The sequence below is a fragment of the Anabrus simplex genome, chromosome 1 (genome assembly GCF_040414725.1).
Source record: "Anabrus simplex isolate iqAnaSimp1 chromosome 1, ASM4041472v1, whole genome shotgun sequence".
Classification (NCBI taxonomy): Eukaryota; Metazoa; Arthropoda; class Insecta; order Orthoptera; family Tettigoniidae; genus Anabrus; species Anabrus simplex.
The window spans coordinates 1,045,577,396-1,045,601,774 of NC_090265.1; the positions used below are offsets into that span (position 1 = coordinate 1,045,577,396).

The 24,379-nt window shown below is 42.1% G+C and overlaps 1 protein-coding gene across 1 annotated transcript in view; it reads left to right on the plus strand.

Moving 5' to 3' along the window:
- The window catches only part of LOC136857934 (FMRFamide receptor), a 434,139-nt gene that overhangs the window by 380,893 nt on the left and 28,867 nt on the right, over nucleotides 1-24,379 (plus strand). Inside the window, exon 3 of the mRNA XM_067137033.2 lies at nucleotides 14,438-14,802. Coding sequence (XP_066993134.1) covers nucleotides 14,438-14,802 — 365 coding nt within the window. The remainder of the gene's footprint in view (nucleotides 1-14,437; nucleotides 14,803-24,379) is intronic.

Here is a 24,379-nt window from a genome sequence, read left to right on the forward strand (position 1 = left end):
GCCATTCTTCTTTAGCTGCCCTGCACTTCCTGTCCACTTCATTCTTTAATCGCCTGTATTCCTTTCTGCCCTCTTCATTTTTTGCATTCTTGTATTTTCGTCGTTCATCGATCAGGTCTAGTATCTTTTGAATTATCCATTGATTCTTAGTTGATCTTTCCTTTGTTCCTAACATCTCTTCAACAGCCCTACTGACCTCATTCTTCATGAGTGTCTTTTCTTATTCTACTGTGTTTCCTTCAGCCTTTCCATTTAGTCCTAGTGTAACATGTTCCTTGGAACAATCCTTCACACTCTTTTCTTTCAACATGTCTAGATGCTATCTCACTGGATTCTTTTCCTTCTTCAATTTCTTCAACTTCAGACGGAATTTCATGACCAACAAGTTGTGATCAGAGTCTCCATGTCTGCTCCTGGGAAAGTTTTGCAATCCAACACCTTGTTTCTGAATCTCTGCCTAATCGTAATGGAGTCTATTTGATATCTTCCAGTGTCTACAGGTCTCGTCCATGTGTACAGCCGTCGTTTGTGGTGTTTGAACCAAGTAGGCCTATTAGCAAGGACTAAATTGTGATTGGTGCAGAATTCAACCAGCCGACTTCCTTTTTAGTTCCTTTTTTTCCCAATCCAAACTCTCCTACTGCATTGCCTTCTCTTCCTTGGCCTACCACTGCATTCCAGTCTCCCATCACAATTAGATTCTCGTCACCTTTTACATATTGTATTAAATCTTCTATCTCTTCATATACTCTTTCGATTTCCTCATCATGCGCTGAACTAGTAGGCATATAGACCTGCACTATTGTAGTGGGCATTGGTTTGGTGTCTATCTTGACAACAATAATCCTTTCTCTATGCTGGTCGTAGTAGCTTACCCGCTGCCCTATTTTCTTATTGATTATTAAACCAACTCCTGCATTTCCTCTGTTTGATTTTGTGTTGACCAAAAATCCTGTTCTTCCTGCCAACGTACTTCACTTATACCAACTACATCTAACTTTAGTCTATCCATCTCCCTTTTCAAATTCTGTAACCTACCACATCGATTCAAACTTCTAACATTCCACGCTCCGACTCGCTAAACGTTAGTATCCATCTATCTGATGATCGTCTCCTCTCGCGTAGTCCCCACCCGGAGATCCGAATGGGGGACTATTTTACCCGGGAGGAAGCCATTATCAGTACATCATTCATACAGAGAGAGATGCATGTCCTCGGAAGATAGTTACGGCTGTAGTTTCCCGTTACTTTCAGCCGCGCAGCAGTATCAACACAGCAAAGCCTTGTTGAGTATTATTACAAGGCCATACCAGTCAGTCATCTAGACTGCCCCCTTGTAACTTCCAAAAGGCTCCTTCCCTCCCTTTCGATGAAACATTCGTTAGCCTGGTCTCTCAACAGATACCCATCCGATATGGTTGCACCTGCAACTCGGCTATCTGCTTCATAGGAACGCGCAAGCCTCCCCATCGCGGCAAGGTCACATGGTCTCATCATCATCCTCATCATTCAAAGTGGACAGAAAAACAAGAGAATTAATCGTGCAAACACTAACAGGCACCACTTCAAAGATTAAATTCTTATGGGAATTGTCTAAACCCTTTGATGTTAAAGCAGCAGTTTGACAGGGTGGTTGGTTGTCCTCTTCATTGTTTAATCTTGTTTTGGAAAAAGTGATTAGAACTTGAGAAAAAGATGCTAAAGTAATAACCCTTGACAGATTACGTGAAAACAAAATTAATTTACAGTGTTTGGCCTTCCGCTGATGACTTAACAGTGTTGTCCAATAACAGATAGGAAGCGTTTGCATCCATTGAAAAGCTCCATGGAATTCCATACAGAACAGGACTCCAGACCTCATACCAGGACACTTACTACATGGGAGGATCTCTTCGGTACCTGGATGGACAACCAATGAAAACCCAACATGGAAAAATATCCCAAGTGTCTAAATTCAAATACCTCGGGAAAATCATCCAACCTTCAGGACTTAATCATGAAGCAAACAAAGAAATGATCTTTAAACTACAAAGAGCATACAGGCTCACTTGGAACAGGTACAATAAAATATCCGTATCCCGAAGTGCAAAATTAAGGCTTTACAACACCGTAATCAAGCTTGAAGCACCACATGCATCTGAAACACTGGTCATTGGGGGAAGATCTCTGATTAAATATGTAGAAAATTAAGAAAGAAAAATCCTAAGAAAATTTGTTCGACCAGTCTGTACAGGGTGACTCTGGATGATAAGGAAATCTCATGACCTGTACCAGAACTCAGAGGAAATATCAGACACATTTAGGTTACGACGTTTGCAATTTTACGGACATATTCTCAGAATGAGTAATCAGATATTGACCGAAAGAATTCTGAACCATGCCCTATCAATGTAAGTAAAAAACTGATCTCGAAGTTGGAAAAGATCTTCAGGAAATAGGCATCACAGATGTCATTGTGTTAGACAGATCTAAGTTCAGAAAATTAGCTCGAAGTTGGAAAAGATCTTCAGGAAATAGGCATTACAGATGTCATTGTGTTAGACAGATCTAAGTTCAGAAAATTAGCTCGAAGTTGGAAAAGATCTTCAGAAATAGGCATCGCAGATGTCATTGTGTTAGACACATCTAAGTTCAGAAAGTTAGTCGACAAGCACCGCTTTACGCACCATCCGAGCACTAGTACCAACAAAACCTGGTCAGAAGATCGCAAGAAAAGCCACAGCGAGAAGATAAGATTTTTTTTTTGCTAGGGGCTTGACGTCGCACCGACACAGATAGGTCTTATGGCGACGATGGGATAGGAAAGGTCTAGGAGTTGGAAGGAAGCGGCCGTGGCCTTAATTAAGGTACAGCCCCAGCATTTACCTGGTGTGAAAATGGGAAACCACGGAAAACCATCTTCAGGGCTGCCGATAGTGGGATTCGAACCTACTATCTCCCGGATGCAAGCTCACAGCCGCGCGCCTCTACGCGCACGGCCAACTCGCCCGGTAGATAAGATTTTGGGAGAGGAAAAGTCAACGACATCAGCTAAATAAGTTCAAACCCGCTCCTTAGTCGGGCATAACGAAGAGAGAAGAAGAAGAAGAAGAAGAAGCTCTACCTACCGTGTGCATGCATTTTGATTTGACGCAATCTAAGCTACCTGCGCGTAAATTTCGACATTCAACTTCACTCTACCAGATAACAGAGTAAACTAGATTTCTGTTGGAAAACTATGGCTGAGTTTTAAATTAATTTTTGTCGGTCAAACACCAAAATACCACCAGAACTTTTTTATATGCCGACATCGTACAACATAGGGTGTCGAATGGACTTGTTTTCCACCCTTCAAAAAATCCAACCACCTCTGCCGAGTTTGAACATGCGATGTTACGATCCGCAGGCCGACACTGTACCACTGATCCATTAGACGGAGCTGCAAAAGAAAGATGTGTATTAGAAACGTTCACAATATGAGTGCGTAAAGTATATTGTACTGGATATCTTACTGTGTAAATACACTCAATTTCTCCGTACATGTATAAAACATACCAGGGGATTTATCTTCCGCGGAACCACTCCACGCGCCGTTGGCCGAGCTCTGCAGATATCGTCTTTACACGTCACCCATGTTTGAAAGTTGCCCGGAGGGGAAGAGGTAGGTACGAGTTTAACTCTAGGAACTAGTGATGGGTTGCGACTGGAATAGCGAAGAGTCGATTCCATATGCCTGGAGAATCGGGAACCCGATTTCGGAATCGATTCCGAGGAACTAGGAGCACCATCTATGATGCAGATACGTAAACACGTGCAGCACAAATGTGTTCTGTACTGTGAGTTCGTTTTGGTTTATAACCAGGTCACTTTAAAAGCCATGCCTGCTCTCATTGTAATGTCCTGGAGTTATACACTCTAATGCGACAGTAATTTGATCAGAAAATATGATTCTCTGTTTGAAAATAATCGAATTGTGTGGATTGTAAACAAATCAAAACTTGTATGGGGATTATGGCATAATATAACACTACTATTTCAACAAAATACAATTGTACAGGGTGCGGCAGAAATACCTGACGAATTTCAAACGTAAATATCTCGGCAACGCAACAAGCCATTCAAATATGTATTGCACAGTTGGAAAGAGTAGTGTTTGCCGTTTGCGTCACATACACATACACACTAGGTTTTGAAAATAATGTCATCCAATGCCGACCATCCTGTTCGATGCACGTCTGAAGCCTCTCCCTCAAGTTCAGCATGACTCGCTTCAGCATGTCTTGTGGTATTGCCTCCATTTCTTCATGGATGGCAGCTTTCAGGTCATGTAGTGTTCGCGGCTTACGTCGGAAGACGCGATCCTTCAAATATCCCCAGAGAAAGAAATCGCACGGGGCGAGGTCAGGGGAACGGGCTGGCCATGGAACGTCACCCCGTAAGGAGATGAGACGTCCTGGAAACATTTCTCTGAGGAGACCCATCGATGCCCTGGCTGTGTGTGCAGTGGCACCATCTTGTTGGAACCACACAGCAGGATTCTCTAAGTCGGTAAGTGTCGGCTGCAGGAAGGTGCGTAACAGCTGTACGTAACGATCCGATGTTACTGTTACAGTTATGTCCTCCTCTCCAAAAAAGTAAGGGCCTACAATCCTGAAATCAGCGACAGAGCACCAAACAGTAACACTCTCGCTGTAAAGAGGTCGCTCATGGATCTGTTGAGGATTGGTTGCGGACCAGTACCGAAAATGTTGTTTATTAACGTAGCCTGACAAATGAAAGTGCGCTTCATCACTTGCCAGGACACTGGTGTCAGCTGCTACAGCTGATAGTCTTACAGGATAGTCTTACAACACGCTCTGCGTTTGGCCCAATCACGTTCACTGAGTTTCAGAACACCCACCATTTTGTACGGATGGAACTTCATGTCTGCGTGTAAAATTCTCTTTACGATGCGATCCGAGAGTCCCAGAGCACATGAATGCCTACGCACCGAACGTTGAGGAGACTGCGTAACGGCATGTCTCACTGCGCGGACGGTCTAGGTGTTCGCACGCTACGAGGCCTACCAGGCGGCTTCGTTTTCACACTCGAACCACTTTTTCTCAAGCTGTTCACCCATAACAGAATGGTGTTCCTGCTCGGAACTTTCTCATGTCGACCTAAGCCAAAGTGTCTGTGAAACAAACGCTGTGTTGTGGTAACGGCCAACTCGCTCGGCCTTCTTCTTCTCTTCCTCCCAATTACTCCCAGTTTTACGGCCGGATGCCTTCCCTCACACCGGGCGAGTTGGCCGTGTGGTTAGGGGCGCGCAGGTGTGAGCTTGCATCCGGGAGATAGTGGGTTCGAATTCCACTGTCAGCAGCCCTGAAGAGTTTTCCGTGGTTTCCCATTTTCACACTCGGCAAATGCTGGGGCTGTACCTTAATTAAGGCCACGTTCGTTTCTTTCCTACTCCTACTCCCTTTCCTGTCCCATCGTCGCCATAAGACCTGTCTGTGCCGGTGCGACGTAAAGCCACAAGGAAAAAAAACTTCCCTTACACCAACCCTATGTCGAGATATGTACTCTCTATAATTCTCTGATGCTTGGCGGTGTGATGTGTTAAAGTGTAAGTGAAGATGTGTATTGAGACGAATACAAAGACGTAGTCCCCAAGCTAGAGGCATTAACCAAGCGTGGTTAAAATCCCCAGCACGTATGGTGATCGAACCCGGGTCCTTCTAAACGTAAGCCCACTACGTGACCAGTCAAGGAGCCGGCAATATCAAATTAAAAGTATATCTTGCAATTTTGAAAACAAGGTAAAAATGTTCATTATCAGCATAAACTACTCTCTTAAGCTTTGCTTAATACTCAGAATGAAGGCAATTTTTTTCATAATCATTTTATCCTCCAGGGCTGGTTTTTATCTTGGACTCAGCGAGGGATCCCACTTCTACCGCCTCAAGAGCAGTATCCTGGAGCGTGAGACTTTGGGTCGGGAAGATGACAAGTACGTCGTCCAGGCGGCCTCACCTGCTATGCTGAACAGAGGCCTTGTGGGGAGTAGGAATATTGGAAGGGATAGACAAGGAAGAGGGAAGGAAGCGGCCGTGGCATTTGGCTGGAGGGGAAGTGGGAAACCAGGGAAAACCCCTTCGAGGATGGCTGATTTGGGAATTAAACCCACCCCTCTACTCAGTTGACATCCCGAGGCTTGTTGGACCCCATTTCAGCCCTCGTACTTTTCAAATTTCGTGGCAGAGCCAGGAATCGAACCTGGGCCTCCTGAGGTGGCAGATAATCACACTAATCACTACACCAACGAGGTGGCAAATTTAATTTCCTTTGAAATTAAATCACACATTAAGGAGGGTAGGTCATCATACCACAGGCATGGAGGCCCCTAGAGGAGTGGAAGGTAAAGACGCCCACTGTTCGTAACCAAAACACTTCATGCGATAGAGTGGTAGGCTCTATTCCCGGCCGCCTTTGTTCCCAGGAGTTAACCTGGTACTTAATTTTGGTGTGGGCTACGTGAAACTCAGGGCCATGTATCGCTCCAGAAGTGGATATCTCATTTCACAATTTTTTTCGAAATTGACGAACCCACGTCCTTCCGGGTGAACCAGGCACGCCTTTATCGCCTCCGCTAGGCGGGTAGATCATTCTGCTGCGTATTAAATAGTATATTATTGAAGGTTTGGCATTATTTTATCGTTATTGGAGTGAGTTTATCTCACTCTTTTTCTTTTAGGACGAAGGTCATGAGAATGAAGTTACATGATTATATCTGAGTATTGCATTCGGAATTCCCGGTCTGATTTTTGTAATCTGGTGAAACATAAAGGAAAGGTCATTTTATCTTGTCGATGTCCGCAGTAACATTTGATCATCTGACCTCCCTGTCAACAGTGTGTCTCCGGATATCTGAAAACAACTTACGGAGCTGGGCTAAACAGTTCAACAGTTCAACAGTTCAGCTTTTTCAACCCAAGATGGCGGGTTCGATTATGGCTTAGGCTAGTGGTATTTGAAAGTGTTCAAATGATTTTTAATGCTATTTGTTCGGGGCGTTGACCCATACTGGCATCATATTGCACAATATGAACCTGCGTGTAATTGGAATGGTGGTAGTAGGAATGTTGTGTCTGAGGAAAGGAAGATTAAGGACGTCACAAACACCCAGTCCCCAGGCCAGGGATATTAATCATTACAATTAAAAAACCTGACCCGGCCGGGAATCAAACCCGGGGCCACCGGGTGACACCGCGGGGCCGGACTGTTGTCACTGTTACAGTCAACTCAATTTGTAGTTTCGTCCGCAAGCCCAAGCTCAGGGCTGTTTTACAGTATGTGAAATATATGCACTAAAGTTTATTATCTATAAAAATTCCTACGTAGTTAACCGGATTTTTAACTTGTATATTTTTATCTGTCCGCCTCTGTGGTGTAGTGGTTGGTGTGATTAGCTGCCACCCCCCGAGGCCCGGGTTCGATTCCCGGCTCTGCCACGAAATTTGAAAAGTGGTACGAGGGCTGGAACGGGGTCCACTCAGCCTCGGGAGGTCAACTGAGTAGAGGTGGGTTCGATTTCCACCGCAGCCATCCTGGAAGTGGTTTTCCGTAGTTTCCCACTTCTCCTCCAGGCGAATGCAGGGATGGTACCTAACGTAAGGCCACGGCCGCTTCCTTCCCTCTTCCTCGTCTATCCCTTCCGATCTTCCCCCCCCCCCCCGCAAGGTCCCTGTTCAGTACAGCAGCTGAGGCCGCCTGGGCGAGGTACTGGTCATCCTCCCCAGTTGTATCCCCAACCCAGAGTCTGAAGCTCCAGGACACTGCCCTTGAGGCGGTAGAGGTGGGATCCCTCGCTGAGTCCGAGAGAAAAACCAACCCTGGAGGGTAAATAGATAAAGAAAGAAAGAAAGAAAGAAAGAATTTTTTTTATTTCCAAATTTAATCGGATTTTTGTTAACTATCCGTTTGTGTGTAAAGAAATACCATTCAGTTCTTTGATAGTTCTAGTTTTAAGCAATTTACGTTTCTCCAGTCTTTGAATTTATCAAGAGTAAATTCTAAGTTATTTTAGCATTTTTCAATTTATTGTATCCGTAATTGTATATATAATGACGTCATCGTCGGATATTATTATTGTAGCAGATTTACTAAGAATGTTTTCTAACTTAGCAGTAAATAGGATATACATAATTGGACTGGGTATCTACTGGATGGTTGAGTCGTTTCAAGAAAAAGGATATAACAAAAGTAGAAAAATCACGAAATTTGTATCCCGTGCGTATCCGCAAGAAGAAGCGGAAAAAAGATAAACCGCAAATACATTTGTGGAAGCAGCTACAGAGCGAATTTTGAACTACACCCTTTCTTCAATACACAATATAAATCAGAGTGGTTTCGTCCGCGAAGTGAAAGTGAAAAGGACTATCGTTTGTTGGTGAGAGATACAGAAACAGTTAGTGAACTCATCATTCTTACACAACTATACCGTTAGTATGGTCGGTACTCTTTTCCCGAAATTATTCATTGTACTACAGGAGGCAAACTGGAATTTTCGGTCCGAGATTTCCCAAAGAAATGTTTCGTGCCGAAAATATAATTGTAACAGCCACAAAGTCAGGGAAATGGGAAAAAAAAAGGAATTAAAGTATTGGTTTAAATAAGCCTTCATCCCATTCGCGGAAGACAACTGTTTTCTACTGTCAGATTCCTAGACTACTTACAGGCCTAATGATAAAAGCTGTCTTGAAGACATCTCTCCAGGCCACAGTATGAAAGTTCTCCAGATTCTTCTTCAAAATACAGGGAAAATATAGCTCTTGGTTAAGTTTTCTTTCGGCAATGAAAGGTTTTGGTTGTTGTTTTTTTCATTTTTCTCTTTTGCAACTGGTTTGATGCTTGTTGTTTTAAGGGGCCTAACATCGAAGGTCATCGGCCCTGCAACAGGTTTAATGTTGCACTAACTCTTCGAAGGGAAGGATGGGGAAGGGCTAGGATTGGGAAGGTATTGGCTGTGGCATTAATTAAAGTACCGCACAACCCCAGCATTTGCCTGGTGTGAAAATGAGAAACCACGGAAAACGATCTTCAGGGCTGCCGACAGTATGATTCGAACCCACCATCCCCCGAATGCATGCTCACAGCTACGCGCCTCTAACCGCGTAACTAATTCGCTTGGTGGAAAGGCTTTGTATCGCCGTTTAATAGACATTGTGCCGGCCTGTGAAGACTTTGAGTTTGATAGTTTTCAGAGAAACAGCATACTAAAAATGCAATCCTTCATATATTTTCAATTTTCCCCACCATGGTTCAAAGACATGATTACATATTCGTGGTTCGCAACAAATTATACAACGGAGAGTTCTCCCGAATGTCTGCGAAATATTGCCTTCAAACAAGTAAGGAAAAGTTTCAAGAACGATGTGCTCTTAAAGCGCATATTCGTTGTGCGTAGGGCCAAAAGTACTTGTGTTTTTATCATCCGATTAATACACCTCATTTATGTTTCCCATTCGTTCTCTAACACACTGGGCGGGATGGCCGTGCATTCAGGGGTGCGCAGCTGTGAAGTTGCCTCCGGGAGATTGTGGGTTCGAACCCCACTGTCGGCAGCCCTGAAGATGGTTTTCCGTGGTTTCCCTACCAGGCGTAGCCCGGATCATTTTTGAACGTTAACCTATCATTTGTACTACCAGTTATTTATGTGTGAAATGATTGTTTGTAGAATTCCTTTATGAGATGTTGATTTTACGATATATAATGGGTAGTTTTAGAGTTATTTACATGCATTTGATTTCAAGTTTTAGATTATTTAATTTGCGAATAAAACTTTGTCCTTGTGGAAGCTCGAATTGACTGGGAAATATTTGATCCCTTCAAAAATCTAATAAGTGATAAATAACTATATGTATTTACCCGTGGCGTTATAGATATGATGTACACGATTTCAGCTGTCATTGAGACTGTCGCAAATGAACCTTCCGATCCCAAAAGCAGTGGAAGCGGTGGAATCTCGGTCATATTAGACTATTTGCTTTTAAGCCCCTCTCAGTAAAGGCTGAACGTGGACTTAAACGTCTCAGCGACATATAAGCAATGAATTCGACATTAACAACGGTTATATTCCATTATATTTACTTGTCATTCCCTTCCATTCCCCATTCCCAGCGGGGGTTGGGATGTTTCGTCTCCATAGTTTTTTTTTTTGTTTTTTTTTTCAGATGGTGAATCATATGTGTGTACCAAGTTCCGTTAAGAGCTATTCTGGAACATACCCACATACACATCCATAATTTCGGTTATTTTTACATTCATTTTCATCCCTTCTCAAAATCCAGACTGATTGCGGATGAAGAATGTCTTAACCATCCACAGTGTCATAATAGTCATGTGTAGGCCTATACCAATTTTGTATGAGGGCTACGCCGGAAGATACACACATACGTCCATTATCTCGGTCATTTGGACATTTTCTTTTCTTCACCCCTTCTCACGCCCCTGGCGATTCGAGCTCAACTTGGACATCCAGAGTGTCACTATTCATTTCAGTGAGCCATGGATTCGACACTATTTTCGATTATTTTTATATCTCACCCCCTCCAATCCCTAACCCTAATGGTAGTAAGGTTGTCATGGCGTGTGGCTTTTAGTGCCGGGAGTGTCCGAGGACAAGTTCGGCCCGCCAGATGCAGGTCTTTTGATTTGACGCTCGTAGGCGACCTGCGCGTCGTGATGAGAATGAAATGATAAAGACGACACACACACCCAGCCCCCGTGTCAGCGAAATTAACCAATTAAGGTTAAAATTCCCGACCCTGTCGGGAATCGAACCCGGGACCCCTGTGACCAAAAGCCAACACGCTAACCATTTAGAGATGTAGCCGGACCACGCGGTTTATCTCCTGATAGTAAGTCATAAGTGTACCAAGTTTGGTTGAAATCGCTGTACCGAGCTCGATGGCTGCAGTCTCATAAGTGAGGCCAGTATCCAGTATTCGGAAGATAGTGGGTTCGAGCCCCACTGTCGGCAGCCCTGAAGATGGTTATCTGTGGTTTCCTATTTTCACACCAGGCTGTACCTTGCATAAGGCCACGGCCGCTTCCTTCCCACTTCTAGCCCTTTCCTGTCCCACCGTCGCCGTAAGACCTATCTGTGTCGGTGCTACGTAAAGCAACTTGCAAGAAAAGAAAAAAGAAATCGCTGCAATAGTGCCGAAAACTATTGACTGGACACTACTGTTGGTCGTTTATAGTTATATATATATATTTCACTCCCTCCCCTAGTGATTCTAGGAGTGTCTTACCCAGACAGTACTTTTTCCAGATAGTAACTTATACCAATTGTTGTTAATACCTACGCTGCAACGTACATACGTCCATTATCTCGGTTATTTTGGACAATTATTTTTTAATCTTTCTGAACCCCTATGCCAAATAGGCTGAACTTGGACTGTAAAAAATTCTGAGTGTCACTATTAATCACAGCGACCCAGAAAAATGTGGAATTCGACACAATTTCCGATTTTTATATCTCACCCCCCCTAAGAGTGCTAGAGGTTTCTTATCCCCACGTGGTAGTCTCCTGATAGTAAGTCATATGTGTACCAAGAAAATCGCTCCAGTAGTCCAGAAAAGTATGGTTCGAGATTATTATCGGTAGTTTTTAGCTATATTTATATTTCATCCCATTCCCTGGGGTTTGTAGGGGTGTATTGCCCCAACAGCATTTAGTCGACAGCTATGCTGGAAAATACACACATACATCCATAATCACGATCATTTTGGTAATTATATTTTTTCACCCTTTCTCACCCCTATGCCATAGGGGGCTGAACTTGGACTTAAAAAATCCCAAGTGTCACTGTTCATCTCAGTGACCTCCAAAACTTTGGATTTGACACAATTTTCGATTATTTTTGTACCTCACTCCCCACTCTCACCCCACCACACAGAGGGATGAACATGGACTTATAAAAACCCCGGAGTGTCACTATTCATCTCAGCGACACCGCAAACTATGGATTCTACACTATTTTCTTTTATTTTTATATCTCACTCCTCCCTCCCTAACGCCAGATCCCGGAGGGCGCTGAACTTGGACATTTAAAAAAAAATCTAGAGTGTCACTGTTCATCTCAGCGACCCCGAAAACTATGGATTCGACACTATTCTCGATTATTTTTGTATCTCATTCTCAATCCGGAGTTTCACTGTTCATTTCAGCGACGCCGGAAACTATGGATTTGACAATATTTCCGATTAGTTTTATATTTCACTCACCCCTACCACTAAGGGGGCTGAACTTGGATTTATAAAAATTCTCGAGTGTCACTATTCATCTCAGTGACCCCGAGAACTGTGGATTCGATACTGTTTTCGATTACTTTTATATCTCACTCCCCCGAATGGGGCTTAACTTTGACTTTTAAAAATCCAGAGTGTTACTATTCATCTCAGTGACCCCGAAAACTATGGATTCGACACTATTTTCGATTAATTTTGTATCTCATCCCTCCTCGACCCCCACCAACAAGGGATAAAAAAATCCGGAGTGTCACTATTCATCTTAGCGACCCCGGAAACTATGGATTCGACACAATTTTCGATTATTTTCATATCTCACCCCCCTCGATACATACCCACGTGCGATTACATTAATATATAGGGTAGATGGATTACATAGACTCGCGTTTGTTAGTTGGGAACCCCCAGTTGCTCTCCGTTAGGACTGGGTGATAACACAGATAACTCGTGTCATTCTACTGCTGATATTCTATATTTTTTTACAGTTTCTTAAATATGTTATGCATCGAATACACAGCTACATTTTCAAACTGGGCAGACCTATCAAAGTTGGTCCTATCATTTGAAAGTACATCTCGATCACGGCATGTTGGATTGCTATTTCCAAATAACAGGCATAAGAATGAATCTCCTATCAAGAAAGGTACTTCATAAAACATGGCAGCGTATCCCCGTCCTCCTGTATACAGCATTTATTACCGGACTAGGCCTATATGCTGTCGCCTAGCGACAATCTGTCCATCAAGTCGATTCAATCTTGGTCAATCATGGTGCGTCTTTGCAATTAAATAAGGTAAGGTAAGGGTTATTCTGCCCGAAGGCAGGTCCGAACCTCCGCAGAGGTGTTCCTGAGCCGGAGTTTACGTGCGGTAGGGTGGCCAGTTCCTTTCCGCTCCTCCATTCCCCTACCCCCCACCAACAGCGCGTGGCAACCCATCCAACTCCTGACCACGCTCAATGTTGCTTAACTTCGGAGATCACACGGGATCCGGTGTTTCAACACGGCCACGGCCGTTGGCAATTAAATAAAATTACCTAAAATTACTAATCATAAGAAAACTACCCATCGGATTTCGTTCAAACCACATCATAATCCCTTTCAGAAGTAATAAAAACAAGCTGTGAGGTTTTCAGCGAAATCAGTCCAGTAGTTTTGAGTCTATTTAATCCTCTTTTATACACATACATATAGATAGATTAATAGGAATTTATTAAATGTTATTTATTGATAATGTCTTGTACGTACTGTTTTCGTTGCCTGAAACAGAATTTATAACAATAATGCAGAAAAAACTTTTCGTGATGTTGATCCACACCTTGTTCAGATAACATGGCCAATGGCTGGTATAGCCTACGCACTTCTAGGCTACATGGAAAATGGCAGCAGTAATCGAGAGCCAGTCTTTCCATCAACAAAACAGCCGCCTGACCGGCATTGACCACTGACCACCATAACCCCCACCATCCCTATACTGTATATACATGTATTTATATCATCATCATCATCATCATCTGTTTACCCTCCAGGTTCGGTTTTTCCCTCGGACTCAGCGAGGGATCCCACCTCTACCGCCTCAAGGGCAGTGTCCTGGAGCTTCAGACTCTTGGTCGTGGGGTACAACTGGGGAGAATGACCAGTACCTCGCCCAGGCGGCCTCACCTGCTATGCTGAACAGGGGCCTTGTGGAGGGATGGGAAGATCGGATGGGATAGGCAAGGAAGAGGGAAGGAAGCGGCCGTGGCCTTGAGCTAGATACCATCCCGGCATTCGCCTGGAGGAGAAGTGGGAAACCACGGAAAACCACTTCGAGGATGGCTGAGGTGGGAATCGAACCCACCTCTACTCAGTTGACCTCCCGAGGCTGAGTGGACCCCGTTCCAGCCCTCGTACCACTTTTCTAATTTCGTGGCAGAGCCGGGAATCGAACCCGGACCTCCGGGGGTGGCAGCTAATCACGCTAACCACTACACCACAGAGGCGGACACATGTATTTATAAATTAATAAATATTTTTAATTAAGTAAAAAAAATGTAAGTAAAAATTATAACTTGTGCACTTTTAAAAATATTCCTTACTTCGTGCAATTTTAAACAATATTTACATAATTATGACTTATTAATACTGTTCATGAAGATATAAACATTCTTGTGTTTGTTTCAGGTAGCTCAAGCATTTGGCTGACGGTATCCTTCACGGTAGAACGCTACATTGCCGTATGTCATCCGCTAAGAGGTCGTGTGTTGTGCACAGAGTCCCGTGCTCGTAAGGTGATAGTGGTAGTATTCACCATGTGCTTCCTTGCGACAGCCACAACGCCATTTGAGTGGCGAGTGTTCACCAAGCCCGATGGCTCAGTGGACCTGGACTATTCCACTTTGGGAAAAAATGAACTGTATCGTTCTCTCTTCTATTGGTTCTCCAGCATCATCTTCATGATATTGCCTCTCATATTGCTGGGCATCTTCAATTCATTTCTGGTACGCGCCGTACATCGCAGCCAACGACAGCGTTGCAACATGACTCAGGTAACTAAAAATTGAGCATAAATGCCATTTTTGCTGTACAGAATAATAGGAACCTGAGGGAATGACATAAAAGAGTTCGCACGATTCCGTTTCAATTTTCGGGGGATCTACATACTGTGGCAGTGGGATGGTTAAGCCCATGGATACTTCTCAGTCATTTTCTTTATTTAGGTCTATCTTTTACCCTTCCTCAGGGTCAGGCAGGATCGGCTAATTGGAAGTCAGATAAAGTAGTCGGCCTGAGACATGTAGGGTGTCTCGTGCAATGGTATGCAAGCAATGCCAGTATCAAAGGAATTGTATAAATAGTATAAATAATACACAAAAAATATTCTAAAACAACAGGTCATTATCACATTTATTCATCTCTAAACAATAAAATGTGGATGGATTGTTAGGTTGACAAAATAGCTCTCAACGGAATTTAAAAATATCTCACACGATATCCAATAATTTTTTGACAATAAGACACTACATAGGGTATACATTGTTGAAGCTTGTAAAAAAACATGGCTGCCTGATTCCATAGCCGTTTACATTAACCAAAACACATTTCAATAGAACATTGCCAAGATAAAAATCAAGTAACAAGCTCGGGATTAAAATCATGTGAGATTGCTCTGGAATTCGTCTGGCCATTAATATTCTGTAAACCCTTTACAACATGAAAATCTTCTTCATTCATTTTTCTTCTGTATCGCATTGAAATGTCAATCTGGCATAATGCACAAGTAATGAATAATAAGTAGGACTTGTATGTTTAAGACCTAAAAATAGTCCAAATAAGCAAGCAAATATAACCTCAAAAGTGACGAAACATGACGTAAAAAGTGACGAAATATGACTTTAAATTACAAAATATGACCCAAAATTGATTCATCTAAGTATGGCCATTTTAAAATAAGTTATAAATCGAAACGCCAATTCCTTTGATACATATTTGCAAACTAAATTCTTTATTCTTACTTTTCATATTCATTTTCTGAAACTACATAGTTTAGCAGTTATTCCCAGTCTATTGTCCTACATTCACTTATCAAACATTTGCAAATACATAGACCTACCTATAAAATACTAAGTACCGGGCGAGTTGGCCGTGCGCGTAGAGGCTTGCATCCAGGAGATAGTAGGTTCGAATCCCACTATCGGCAGCCCTGAAGATGGTTTTCCGTGGTTTCCCATTTTCACACCAGGCAAATGCTGGGGCTGTACCTTAATTAAGGCCACGGCCGCTTCCTTCCAACTCCTAGGTCTTTCCAATCCCATCGTCGCCATAAGACCTATCTGTGTCGGTGCGACGTAAAGCCGCTAGCAAAAAAAAAAAAAAAAAAATACTAAGTTCGTTCGGATTATCACATCACACAACATGGTTTGAAATACAGATAACTAGAAATCAATCTACTTTTTTTTAAATATTTGGAATGTTTAAGCCCAGATTACATTAATATTACTCTAATGCGTTAAAATTTAAATTGAGCTGCACCAAACGAATTAAGTGGATGTGTTTCGATACATTATGGTAGAGCGGCAGGGCAAATAGTGCAAACTCACATAATATTTTCATTCTTCTCCGCGGCTGGTATTGAAGCTTATGACAAGATTCATCTTCATCAAAGAATCAGGCGCGAAAGACCTCCGATTATCACTTAACACATTCCTGTAAGAAGAGAAGCTCCTTTCTACGTCACAAGACGTTATTGGTGCATGGTAATATTAAATCACTGCTGTCGAGTCCGACTCCATGGCTAAATGGTTAGCGTGCTGGCCTTTGGTCTTAGGGATCCCGGGTTCGATTCCCGGCAGTGTCGGTAATTTTAACCATCATTGGTTAATTTCGCTGGCACGGGGGCTAGGTGTATGAGTTGTCTTCACCATCATTTCATCCTCATCATGACGCGCAGGTCACCTACGGGGGTCAAATGAAAATACCTGCACTTGGCGAGCCGAACATGTCCTCGGACACTCCCGGCACTAAAAGCCATGCGCCATTTCATTTACTGCTATGGAGTATCTACTCATCTTGAAGTGTACTGGTACCTTCTCCTCTAAGAACATCATTTATCTTGCACACACAGTGAAAATAGTCACTTCGATTAAGAAAGTTTTGAAGTTTCCGTTTTACACTGACGCCAACTATTCCCATGTGATCGTTGTGCTGAGAGTTCAACACTTCTCACAATTTCAATTCTTGCATGAATTTCTAAGCTAGCAGCTTTTAAACGAGTAATTGCAGTCGATATAATTCCAAAGTTCGACCTAATATATACCGGTATCAGACTTTCTGACAAACTGTTGGAAAACAGTTCCTGCGCAATCTTGATAGAAGAGGCAGAGTATTTCTATTGTATTAACTACAGATGTGATATGGGAAAGCAGTTTTGTGAACACTGGTTCTCATTCGGAAAGTTGATGATTTTGTACAGCTACACTGTCGCCAAACCGCCGATATATGACTGAAATATGACGTTTCTGCGAAAATAACTCAAAATATGACCTTATTACAAAAAATAGCCGAAATATGCATTTATATGACAAATAAAAATCACTTAATTGTGACGATAAACACCCGATTTGCACCAAAATCAAATCAAGCAAGAATATAGAGACAAAGAAAAAATATGACTTTTCCTAAACTTCCTCTTTGCAAGGTCAAGAAATAAATAACGTAATTCTCTAAAACATAATATGAAAATAAGCTGCTTGTTAAAATCTAAAAGAGATTCAACAATGCATATAAACAAACAACAAACGCCGGGCTGAGTGACTAAGACGGTTAAGGCACTGGCCTTCTAACCCCAACTTGGCAGGTTCGATCCTGGCTCAGTCCGGTGGTATTTGAAGGTGCTCAAATACGACAGCCTCGTGTCGGTAGATTTACTGGCACGTAAAAGAACTCCTGCGGGACTAAATTCCGGCACCTCGGCGTCTCCGAAGACCGTAAAAATAGTTAGTGGGATGTAAAGCAAATAGCATTATTATTATTATTATTATTATTATTATTATTATTATTATTATTATTATTATTATTATTATTATTATTATTATTATTATTATTATTATTATTATTATTAGCAAACAACAAACAATGTCATCTATGACAGTCGACGGCATTCGAACAAAATGTCAAGTCCTGACATAATCAGATTCAAAATTTTCTCCCAAACAAAACTCACAAAACGGCCAATGTAATCTCGAACATAGCATCCAGCCTGAACAAGATATACATGTGGACGGCGAATGCTCCAGTATGAATCACAAAAAAGAAATCGGATACGCAAATCAACATGAACTCTAATTTAGCACAAGATACACTTCCCATATCAGCAAAGAAGTACCGTAAATCATTCAATATTGTCTCGGTACAATTTCGAAAACACGGTCTCTGCGTGATAGCGTCTGATATCCCGAAATAAAAATATACGCTACGGTGTCTATCACAAGATATTCACTAAATATCTTCATAATAATTTTCTGTTCAATACTAATGAACCTTCTTTAAAAGATGAAACACGAAGTAGTAGGCCGAACCAATAAATAGGCTTAAATCACTGGGATTGGTTGTACATACGGCTACCTCATAGGTACAACTAAGGACTCATATGGCAAAAATTCATCTTCATCGCAGTATTACTCAATTCGTTTGAAGACCATGTCATGTGCTAGCTATATTCATATTCCATTTACGAAGATCCGATCTGTTCTTCTATCTATCAGCATAGATTCCCTCTCTTAGAATACAATTCTATTTTGAGAATATTCATGAAAACGCTTCATGCGCCACCTACAGTACAATACGGTTACTGTAGATTTATTTCTCCAGATTGTACAGTTTTTCAACCAAATTAAATTTTACGGAGAAATAAAAGAGAGACCAACCCAAAAGGAAAACATATAGAAAGCAACCCACAATACAATCAAAACAAGATGTAAATAATGAAAAGAACCCTATTGTATAAGTCTTCAGCAACACGGCAAACAAGGCAAAAAACAAACAAAAAAGCTAACTATAGCAGTCCTACAATGGACGTATGTCCGAGCGGCGAGCCCTTGGTCAGCTGACCGAGTCTTCCAACAGATTCAGGCATCCAAGCCCTGCCATAGGCCGCCGCTCGTGCACACCCATTATCTCCCCCCACTCTGCTATCCAGCAGTGTGAGGATCTTAATTCTCTGCTGCTTATCTTGTCACTCCCTGCTGACCTATCATCTCAGCAACACGCTCGCTACGATAGGAAGAACATTATATACATCTGCCACACTACACTCTTCTAATTTCAGTTTCCTTTAACTTCTTAATGCAACGTTTTTTGATAGCCTCTAAAAACTTGTTTAAGTTACCAGGTTCTTTCCACTCTCTCGCTATCCAGTTAATAATCTTCTGGTCATTGCCCAACACTTTCATGGCTTCCAATTGTCCCTCGCTCATGAATTTCTTTCTCTCTGCACGAGTTCCCTTACATGCTATTAACAAATGTAACTCCTCCCTTGCCTCTCCACACAATAAACAAATTGTGTTGTCGTTCATTCTTGTCCACCCTTTATTTCTGTGAGTACCTAACATCCACCAAATAGATTGCTCTTCTCTCTAATCTATTCACATTATCTATTCTTACACTTACTATTTGTTTGGTTTTAATAAACATGTTTAGGGACGCTCTTCTCCCGCAATCAGTCTCCAGCTCCTGTAAGTGAATATCTTTAATCCTTTTTAACGTGTTCCTCCAACAAACTGCATTCCTTCTTTCCCAATCCATCCCCCAATAAATTCCTAACCCCAAACTCTCAATGATATTCTTCACCTTGTCAACCCAACAGTCTCCAAAATAACTCTTCATTTGGTGCCGGTAAACCGTTTGCAGGAGCAGACCACCCTCTCCCGTTACCAATCTTCTCCAGTACCCCAACACTCACTTCATGATATCAACCTCTAAGCACACATTGCACATGACTCTGACTGCTGCGTTAGCCGTACAATTTGGGAGATCCAATACAATTTTTCCAAATCTTCTAACAATCTGATTTAATATAATACAATCCTTTTCAACTCCCCATATTTCTGCTCCATATAACACCCTACTTAGAACCACTGTTTTAAATACCACTTTCTGAATGTTATAATCGACCCCTGGGAATTTATTTTCCAATATTCTTAAAACTGAAAGTGCTGCTATCCCCCTCCACTTAGCCTGATTAATTTGTTCGGACCATTTGCCATTCCTACTTATACAGACCCCCTTGTCTCCTCTATGACCTCCCCACTTATCACCCAATGCCTCTTTGTCTTCCCATTTCTGCTTTTTCTACATACCATTACCTTTGTCTTAGTACTATTTACTCTCAACGACCACTTCCTGGCTTAATCCGCAACCTTATTTAAACTTTTCTTTTCATCTGCAAATATCAGGCCAGGGATCTCTATATCACCCAATACAGGACTCGCCCACTCCCCATTGATAAAGATCAAAAAAGAATGGGAGATAATTTGCAGCCCTGTTTTAAACCTACATTTGATTCGATTAGACCACTTACAACCCCTTCCTCTAATCTTATACTACAGTACACTTCCTCATATATGGCCTCAATAGCCCGTCTCATCTTTTTGGAAATTCCCACCCTACCCAATCTCTCATGCAGCGCCTTCCTACTAATGTCGAATGCCTTTTCAAAATCCGCCGCTGCTATATACACCTTGCTTCCTTCCTTCCTCACATACTTATCAATTATTGTCTTCACTATCATCACATTATCCATTGCTCTACGTCCCTTGCTGAATCCACTTTGGCAGATCGATAAAATAGATAACTCTTCCGCCCATTTCTTCAGTCTATTCGCTAATACACCCGTGTACACCTTACTCAACGCATCTAATAGAGTTATACCCCTATAGTTACTGGGGTTGCTCCTCGCTCCTTTCTTTTTATATATAGTGCATATGATACCTTTAATTCCACTCTTTCGGAAAATTGGTACCTTCGAACACCTTATTAAATAACTTCACTATACATTCCCTCATCCTGTCATTCTTTATCGCTTATTTCCAAAATACATTTGTTATTCCGTTCCTACCCCCAGCTGTTCTATTTTTAGCTTTGCCTATCACTTCCAATACCTCTTCCCCTGATATTTCTTTGTCCAACTCATAATTTCCTACTTCCAAACCCCACCCAATCACCTCCATCCCTCTATCTCCCTTCCATCTATCCTTCCCTCCTAACAGTTTACGGAAATATTCCATCCATATTTCGTAATCAATTTTAGGTTTACTATCCCTCCTCTGTCCCCTATTAATTTTGTTAATTCTCTCCCATACCTTTTCCCCTTCCTTACTTTTGCATTCCCTATTGATCGCCTCCACTTGTTCCTTTTTCCATAACTTTTTCCTTTCTATTATCTTGGCCTTGTATTCCCTCCTCAGTCTACAAAACCTTTCCCTTTCTTCTCCCCCTCCATGCTTCCTAAAGTCTTTCAGCGCCCTCAGAACTTCTCTCCTCAATCCCTTACACTCCCACCCCTCTGTCTCCTCTACCCCCATTTCCCCCTATGACGTATCACCTCTGCTACCCTCTTAATGGGGTATTCCACTAGCTCTAAGGCCGTGTCAACATTATTACATCTCAGTGCTTCTTCGCACCCTACATTAATAATTTGAAATTCATTTTGTAAATACTCGTCAAGTCTTGTTTTAGTTTCCTCTGTCCATTTATATTTAATGAGACTAATGCCCTTTTCTCTATCACTCGTTCCTTTTCCCAACCTATCTCCATGTTCCCCTCTCCTCAGGTTTATAGATATCGGGGCATGATTCAGCCCAGTTAATCACTTCCATTTTATTTATGTTCTCCAACATTTCCTCCGAGCTGTTTACCAAGTCAATAACAGTCCCTCCTTGTGTTGTGATGTATATCAACTCCCCCTCGTTATCCCCCGTCCACCATCCATTCAGAATGTATAAATTGCTTGCCGAACACAATTCAATCAGTTTCTGCCCATACCCATTTATTCCCTTATCGTTACTCCTTCTAATTCCTTCCACTTCTTTATTATATAAGGGGCTTAAGTTCGCTATTCTCGTATTCCAGTCGCCCATCAATATCATCTCCGCTTCTTCGTATTTCTCCTTTATCCCACTAATTTCCACTATCAGTTCTTCAAATAAACTATCATTTGCATATACAGAACCATTGGGGTGGTTGTATAAAAAGGCCAGGCATACCTCTTTTGGCTCGCCCCCACCTTGGTTAACCCTCACCCAAATCACCCCTTCCACCTGATTGTCTAAAACTTAAATCGTGTCGCATATTGCTTCCTTTATTAGTAATGCTATTCCACCAGGATACCTTCCCCTCCTCCTCCGTTTTTTCTTAGTTATATTCCTTACCACAAACCCTTTCCAGGTCAAACTCCTTCCTTCTCCTAGCCATGTCTCCAAAAGGGCCACAATGTCAAAGCTCTCCACTACTTTTATCACTCCCCAGTTTCCCAATTTACTTAGAACCCCCTCAATATTTACAAATCCTATTTTCCGATATAGTTATTTATTCCCCTCTCCATCTTCTACCCTTCCACCCTTAAATTTATTTCCTTCTGTTGTGTTGATCATTCTACTTCTCGTAACCCTCGCTCCTTCTCTTTCAACTACCCCTTCTTCTTTTTTATTCAATTTGGCACTCTCCTTACTGGTCTTGTCATCCTGCCCTTTGATTTTCTTACCCCATAAGTCTTTTAAGCTTAGACTCCTTCCCCTACCCAAACCTTCTCGTCGTCTTCTTTCTTCTCCTTCCACAGCTCCACTTACGTGAGACAGCACCAACCCCTCCTCACTCGGTGATCTACTCGATGCTCCTTCCTCCTCTGGGCACTGGACTTCGGTCACTTCGTCACAGTTATTCACTACTGCGTCAGCACACTCTGCACTTGCTTCGACTTTCCTTTCACCTTCACCCGCCACTTGCTCGCTAATCTGCTGAAATCTGTCATCCATTTCCTGGAGTTTTTCAATCCCCACACACGTGACCACCGACCGTCTCCAACTACCAACTGACGATCTCTAATATGTGCTCTCAAACCTTGTTTTCTCGCTAACCACAGATGTTTTCTCAGAATTCTCAGCTCTTTAATTGCTTCACTGCCAATATCACTCTTCAACCATATTTCCTCCCCTTTTAAATTTCCTGCGTTCCTTAGCACAATATCCGCCATCAGGGTGGATAATAGCGACACTTTAATGGGTCTATTTCCCTTCCTTCTCCCCACTCTGTAAACATCATCAGTGTTAACCTCACTGAAATTTATCTTCATTATGTTTTGTACCATGTCCACCACCTTATACACTAAGTCCACTTTATTTTCTCCGGCTCCTTCTTGTATTCCATAAATAAAAATGTTTTTCCTTCTTCTTTCCTGCTCACCATTAAAACTTCCTAACTTCACCTTTACCAGCTTCTCCTCCAAATTTTTGACCTTCTTTCGTAGTATTTCTACCTCTTCTCTGTTGTTCTCCACCTTCCCCTTTAGATCTTTCATCTGCTTCTTGATGCATTGCTTGATATCCTCAGTCTGTTTCTTTAACAGATCCCGTACACGGTCTGCCTGACAAGCCTCCTTCACCAGCTCCTTTATTGCCTCAATTTATTCCCAACCAAGAGCGCCCACATTGCCTTGTCCTGGTCATGGGTTCGTCTCCACTCCCCCTATCATTAGCAACACTGCCACCTCCACTGCTACAAGCAGAGCTGCCATGAACCCCTCTTTCATATCCTTCGTTTTCTTATCGTTTAAGTCATTACTCTTCCATCTACTCTGCTAACTTCCTATCGCAGTTCTATATTGTTGGACAGTGTTCCCCATTACGCAGCACTCACTCAGCACATCCGTTCCGTTCACTAGCTTAATCAAGACTGGTACAGTACAATACTCTTTTGGTATCGTCAGCCGGTCTGAGTGGCTCAGACGGTTTAGGAGCTGGCCTTCTGAACCCAACTAGACGGGTTCGATCCCAGCTCAGTCCGGTGGTATTTAAAGATGTTCAAATACGTCAGCCTCGTGTCGGTAGATTTACTGGCACGTGAAAGAACTCCTGCGGGACTAAATTCCGGCACCTCGGTGTCTCCGAAAACTTTAAAAGTAGCTAGTAGGACGTAAATCGAATAACATTTATTACCGCTATCGTCAAACAAACAACCTACAAAGACGAGGTAATAATGTAGAGGAGAACAGCATTATGTCTCGAGTGTTTAATTTAGTACGTGACTGCATTATGAACTGTTAGTATACTTGCAAATAGTGTTGAGTAAACCTTTCATATTAACATGGAAGCAGAGCGTGGTTAAATGGGGGAAGTACATACGACTATTTAATTAAGGAAAACATTTGTGAGGTTAAGAATGATGGACATTACAATACCGGTGTTTGATAGCGAAAATTACGGTAACTGGAAGAAACGAATCCAAATCTCTTAAAAGATGAAAAAATGAGATGGAGTGCTTTCAAGAGCAAAGATGGACACGGTTAACGAAAATTGGGATGAAAACAATATGAATGCAATCAAATACATACAAAGTGCTATTAAAAACAACGTA